This window comes from Dipteris shenzhenensis, chromosome 26 (assembly GCF_047967505.1).
Source record: "Dipteris shenzhenensis isolate YYH24624 ecotype China chromosome 26, Dip_SZ_1.0, whole genome shotgun sequence".
In the NCBI taxonomy this organism is placed as follows: domain Eukaryota; kingdom Viridiplantae; phylum Streptophyta; class Polypodiopsida; order Gleicheniales; family Dipteridaceae; genus Dipteris; species Dipteris shenzhenensis.
In genome coordinates, this window is record NC_141621.1 from 10842242 (window position 1) to 10848241 (window position 6000).

At 41.4% G+C, this 6000-nt stretch overlaps 1 protein-coding gene across 2 annotated transcripts in view; it reads left to right on the forward strand.

Annotated features, from left to right (window-relative positions):
* LOC147884659 (putative GPI-anchored protein At1g61900) overlaps positions 1-2639 on the forward strand; it is a 78374-nt gene extending 75735 nt beyond the window's left edge. Inside the window, exons 6-8 of one of the 2 annotated variants that reach the window (XM_087397387.1) lie at positions 1593-1733; positions 1913-1960; positions 2097-2639. In XM_087397387.1, the coding sequence (XP_087253513.1) occupies positions 1593-1733; positions 1913-1960; positions 2097-2179 (272 nt within the window). In that variant the 3' untranslated portion in view covers positions 2180-2639. The remainder of the gene's footprint in view (positions 1-1592; positions 1734-1912; positions 1961-2096) is intronic. The other variant, XM_087397386.1, reaches the window with a different exon arrangement.
* The last annotated feature ends 3361 nt before the right edge of the window (positions 2640-6000 follow it).

Consider the following 6000-nt stretch of genomic DNA (forward strand, 5'->3'; position numbering starts at 1 on the left):
GGCTGAGACTCCTCCCAAGTCAATCAACTGCCTCCCAAAAAGTAAAGATATTGTCTAGGATATTGTGGTCCTGAAGAAAACCCATCTATGCGTTGTGGATGATATCAACGAGGTGGTGCCACCACCGCAAGCTCAAGACCTTGGCTTAGTTTTGTAAGTGGTGTCCAACAAAGTCTTTTAAGCTCAAGAATGTGGCTAAGATCTTGTTAGAGAAGTCTAACAAAGTGATCGTCTCCGTTGGCGAATGTTAGACCTATCCCTTCCCTTCGAGACAAATCCAACCTAGACACAAGGATCGTGAGAGAGTTGGACGTCGGAGTGATCTGACATCCTCAAACTTGGCACAATCCCTCTGTACATCGTCCAATCCTCCACATAGAACCTATCAAGACTCTCTAACAGGCCATCGTGCCTTTGCTGGCTGAAGGAGAAGAGAGGTTGCTAGAAGTTTGAAGAACTCCATCTCTCTCCACGGGTCATGACCATTGATCGCAAAGATGAATTTCTCTCATGTGCTCCTCTTAGCCACGAGCATCCCTAAGAGGGAGGCTCTACCTTGCTTGTCCTCCTCAAACTTTGCGTTATGGAAGTCCCCTCCAGCAATCCAAGAGTCAACATCCAAGAGGCTCTCAGTAAGCCGCCTCTCCAGAAAGCAGTGCGTTGCTGTTTGGAAGCCAAGATGTACACTTTTAGGATCCCTTGACGAAGTACCATGTGCTATGACTGCTGTCGTGTACGAATGTGATGCTTGTGTACGTTCCAACTCACCATGGTCCAACTCATGGGAAGGGGGAAGGCGTGGAGAACAAAGACCTCCTATGAGCATTGAGTGGGAGCCTTCGATCGTGCCTAATGCAGGGGACCAAATTGGAGGGCCCCTCCCCAAGTGAACGTGGCGTCGGTGTCTGATATGTAGTGTTGAGATAAATGTGTTCCTGAATCAAGTGAAAATTCGCTGCTCGCTCTACCACAGTCCTCTCTAGCTCTTGACGAAGTACCATGTGCTATGACTGCTGTCGTGTACGAATGTGATGCTTGTGTACGTTCCAACTCACCATGGTCCAACTCATGGGGAGGGGGAAGGCATGGAGAACAAAGACCTCCTATGAGCATTGAGTGGGAGCCTTAACGACAATCACAGATTTCTGCAACTTTGATGAGGTTTTGGAGGGGGAATAGTCTATGTCCGTGGAACAGCACACCAAAGCCATCATAGGCTCAATGCCTTTCTTCGGAACCTATTGTAACATGATGGATACCTCTATATCAAGCCGCCTAGAGCTCTGTTGTAGTGTCCAGTGCAAAGCCTGCTTGACTTGGGGTTGGGGGAGAGTAGTAAAAGAAGAAAGCAATGTAGAGAGAGAGAGAGAGAGAGAGAGAGAGAGAGAGAGAGAGATTGGCTCAGAGTGCATATGCTTTTCTTCTTCATTCAATTCAATTACTCTTTAATTTTTGCTTGTTGATTGAGAATCAGTTTTTCTGCATGTGACATAGTTTAAAGCATTTATCGTTTGTTACATTTACATTTTTAAATCTTTGTTTGTTTTGCTTTCTGTGTGTTACATCATTTGGTTGAATTTGTCTTTTTCCAGGCTGTTTGCTTCGGTCCATACCCACGGATGTCGTTTATGACAATGCTTCTGGCATCAGCTTTACATGCGACTTGAATGACAATATCCCTGCACCTTGGCCTGCGTCTTCCTCCTTGTCATCTTTCCCACTGTGTGCTACCAGTAAGTGCTTTCGCACAAAACAGTACCCCCCACCACCCATCTATCCAGAATGGAAAATATAATAACTTGGGCTTCAATATTGCCATGTACCATAGATGTGCACGTTTTATAAAATAGTTTTGTGTGCTTCTGATAAAATGATGGTTATTTAACTTGCTGTTGAAATTATGTTTTTTTAGGAGATTCTCTACCTGCTCTCCCAGTTCTCGACACATCTGGTAGTTTGAGTAAGCAGTTCCTTTCTCTTTTAAAGGAGTTTCTGCATGTACTTTTTTCATGATACATGGGCTGGTCAGTGTATAAGCGAAAACTCAATTAAGATGCTTATTTCACTATGTGAACTAACGTGTTGGTGGTGTGCAGGGAGACAGGCATCGAACGTGTTCATCCTCTTTCTTGTGCTTCTATATACTTTAGAAATCTTTACAGCATATATGAAAGTATAGGTTCCTATATTATTTCTATGATCACCTGGATCCTTACGAAATGATTTTGTAGAGAGCTCCTCATCCTTAGCTGAAGTCACCTTTTCTATATGTTGCTTTGTCTCCGTCACACTAGATGTCAACAGATTAAGGCTCCTTAGATGGCAACATTGGTTAATGCTAACAAACATCATGAGAACTATAAGTTTCAGAAATTCCAACATTTTTGTCACAAAAAAAGGACTCTATGCTTTGCAAAAAAGCTCTTTGGAAATTATATATATGCACTAGGAGGAATTGCCACAAGGGAGGCTTCCGTGCCTCGGAGATTTCGGTGAACCAGCTTGTCATGACATTGTAAATGTAAATAATGCATGGTATCAAATCTTGAAAATTGAGATATGGCTTCATAGCTACATTTTTTATGTATACAAGTGTGTTTTATCAAAATATCGGTTACTTTATTATTCGAAGATCAGCTGAGTGATCTGGAGGAAATGATTTTGTAGAGTGCTTCTCGCCTTGGTTGAGAAAATGCAGGAAAATATCATGTAAATTATGAAGAAAAAATCCTTTAGTCATGAACACATCTTTCTTTGCAACTTACATGGCAAGTATCGAGTCACGTTTTTTGTATATTGCTCTCAATCACCCTAGATGATGAAAGGCAAGATTTTGTAGTTGGCAAGATTGGGACATGCTAACAAATGTCGTAAGAACATTAAGTTTCAGCAAAAGAGAGGACCTATTGTCTATTGTTGGAGATAACCTTGTCCTATGTTTTGTTACTCTTCTCATAGGCTACCACCAGTAAAGTATATTGAAAATAAGTAGATTTGAATTTTTAAAGATGTAATATTTAGTGAAACCTGACTTTTAAAGTCACTTCTATACAAACATTGTAAACTTTTTTTAAGACTACTAGAGACTTGGATGAATTTTGATTGTTCACCCTTAGTTTCACTTATTTGGTGTAAGAATTGATTCAAAATATATTTTAAAATCTTTTGTAGCATTATAATTATTTGCAAGCAAGTTTAGTGAAGAGACAAGTTTTGGTATGTATCTCTGGTGAGAGTCAATGTTTAGGCTTTGCTCTATACATGAAGGAGATATGGTGTTGATGTGGGATGGATTTGCTACATATTTTAATAATACTACAAAAAAGATCATCATCGAGGCTTTCCTTACATGAATCTCCCACTTACAGATTGCCTTGCCGAAGGCTTTTGCTAGTTAATAATAGTTATATGGAGCATGTTGACTTTAAAGCCTTGGTCTCTGATGCTATTCAGCCTCTCTCTCATCAGATACATATTGGTTTGGATTATGCGTGGCATGCTTTTGTTGCTCGGATGCAAGCCGTTATTCGAGATTATGGCAAATCCTATATGCAAGCCACAAGGGAGACTGTAGCACATGCCAAATTTACTTGTCAGAGTTTGACTGAGCTTGCTCATCTTCGCCCTTCGTCTTCAGAGGAAAGCATGCTCTTATGTCAGGCTCAATTCTCTCTTCAATCCAATGATCATAGAAAGCTTGCTAAATGGGAAACTCGATCCAGACAACGGGAATTTTTGGATAAAGACTGCTCTTCCAAGCAAATTTTTAAGAGTTTACACTACAAAAGACAGGCTGCCAATATCTATCGAATCTGGATGCCTGATGGCTCTTGTTCAACATCTCGTTCAGAGCTTGCTGATTTATGTGTGCAGCACTTCTCTACTCATTTTGGGCATGTGGATACTCTTTCTCCTTGGGTCGTGTTTGCAGGTCAGCCTCTTTTGCAGCATATTCATCCAATTCTGTCTGATGCTCAGGCGTTGGAACTTGAACATCCCTTCATTGAAAGGGAATTGTCTGATGCACTGAGATCCTGTGGCAGATGGAAATCTCCAAGATGGGATGGTCTCATTGTTGAATTTTTTCTTGCATTATGGGATCTTCTTAAATTCACCTTGCTACAAATGGTAAATACAGCATGGCAAAATTAGTAGATGCCTGTGTCATGGAAAAAGGGTCTTCTCAAGCTGATTCCAAAAAAACAGCTATGTGATTCATTTGGTGATTGGAGGCCAATCACGCTCATGCCAGTCATTTACAAGATCATTTGCCAAAATGGTGGTTGATTGGATTAAAGATTATTTGCATGATGGGTTGCATCCCTCCCAATATGGCTTTGTTCCACGTTGCCATATCACATATAACATTGTCAAAGCTTATATTAGGATTGAATATGTCAAATACACGCAGCAGGATGTTTTACTCTTGCAGGTAGATATTGCAAAAACCTTTGACACAGTTCAATGGGATTTCATCTCGCAAACTATGCGAGCTTTCGGGTTTGGACAAAAAATGCAGCAAGTTATTTACTGGCTTTACAGAGATAACAATGCGGCTTGCATTCTTTCTTGGGATATCTCTGATGAGTGGACTCTTCATTGTTCGGTCCACCAGGGATGCCCTTTCAGTGCTTTACTATATGCCATTGCTACTCATCCTATGCTGCAATATGATCATCTTGTGGTTACAGGATCACTTCATGGCTTGGAATTGGATGCTAATCGCAGCATGGTTGTTCAAGCTTATGCTGATGATTCTTTCTTTACCTCGAAGAATACGACCCATGATCTCGGTGCCTTGATGCAGGCCCCCTCTGTTTATGGTTTGGTAGCTGGTCTTCATGTTAATTTTCAGAAGTCTAAGCTGCTCCCTTTGCATTCCAAAGACTGGCATAGTCTATTATGGCCCGGGGATATCATTCCACCCACTCAGTTTATTCATCATCTTGGTTACCCTTTGGGGTGGAAACTCACTCGTTGACAACAAAGTGATTGGGTTTTGGCTAAGCTTCGGAAAAAGCTTGAGTATTGGAAACTGGCAACCTGGCTTTGCACGTTCGTCTTTGAATAGTGAAGTCCATCCTTGTGGCATATATTCAATTTTACTTGCCATTGATCATGTTCACTAAGGCAGATCTTACATCTTTCATGTTTGTCTTTATGGAAATCTTCTGGCGATCTAAACATGGCAAAAAAAGTCTCAGGCTGTTTTCGATGCATCACATTTGTTCTCCCAAGATGCATGGTGGATTGAACATCACAGATATTCATGTGCATATTCTTGCCCATAGGGGAAAAATGTTGCTCCAATTTCTGCAAGATGATCAGCCTTGGGCTCTTATGATTAGGACTCTGGTCACTCATATCAGTATTTCTGCGTTTGGTCATTGGCAACTCAATCAATGGGATTTCTTTTTTGGCTGCACTGATGGCACTTTGCCTGGCTACCCTTTTGTCTCCGCTTGCTTTTTGACTGGAAGCATGTTCTTTCTCATTTGGAATGGAATGGACGGCAATCTTTGCTTGGGAATTCTTTGAGAGCTGAAAGCATTCACTGATCGAAAGTCTTTTAGCCTCCCTTGGCTTTACAGGAATCTCGACGTTCCTACTTTGTCTCGTTTAAAGGCATCACCTCGGTTGCTGATGTTATAGATAATGCTGGTACTGTGCTCCCTTTTTCTCTAGTAGCCACTACATATGGATTGGACTCTCGTTATCGTCCTTTGTGGTGACAAATTACTTCTATGCTTTCGCCTTTTGTTTCGATTCCTTCTTTGGAACTCCAGGACCGGCTGGAAGATTGGACTTTGACTTCTTCAGGGTCCTCTTCTCATCCTTTGAGGCTATCTCAAATTACTGTACCTGCATTGTATAAAATCCTTTTGCCTCAACCTTGGGTTTCAGAGAGGTGATTCTGTTTGGCGAATGCATCGCCCAGCCAAGTGGTGGAGAAAAAGATTACAGCAACCTAGTACTACTTCGGCAATAGGTTTTCTTTTG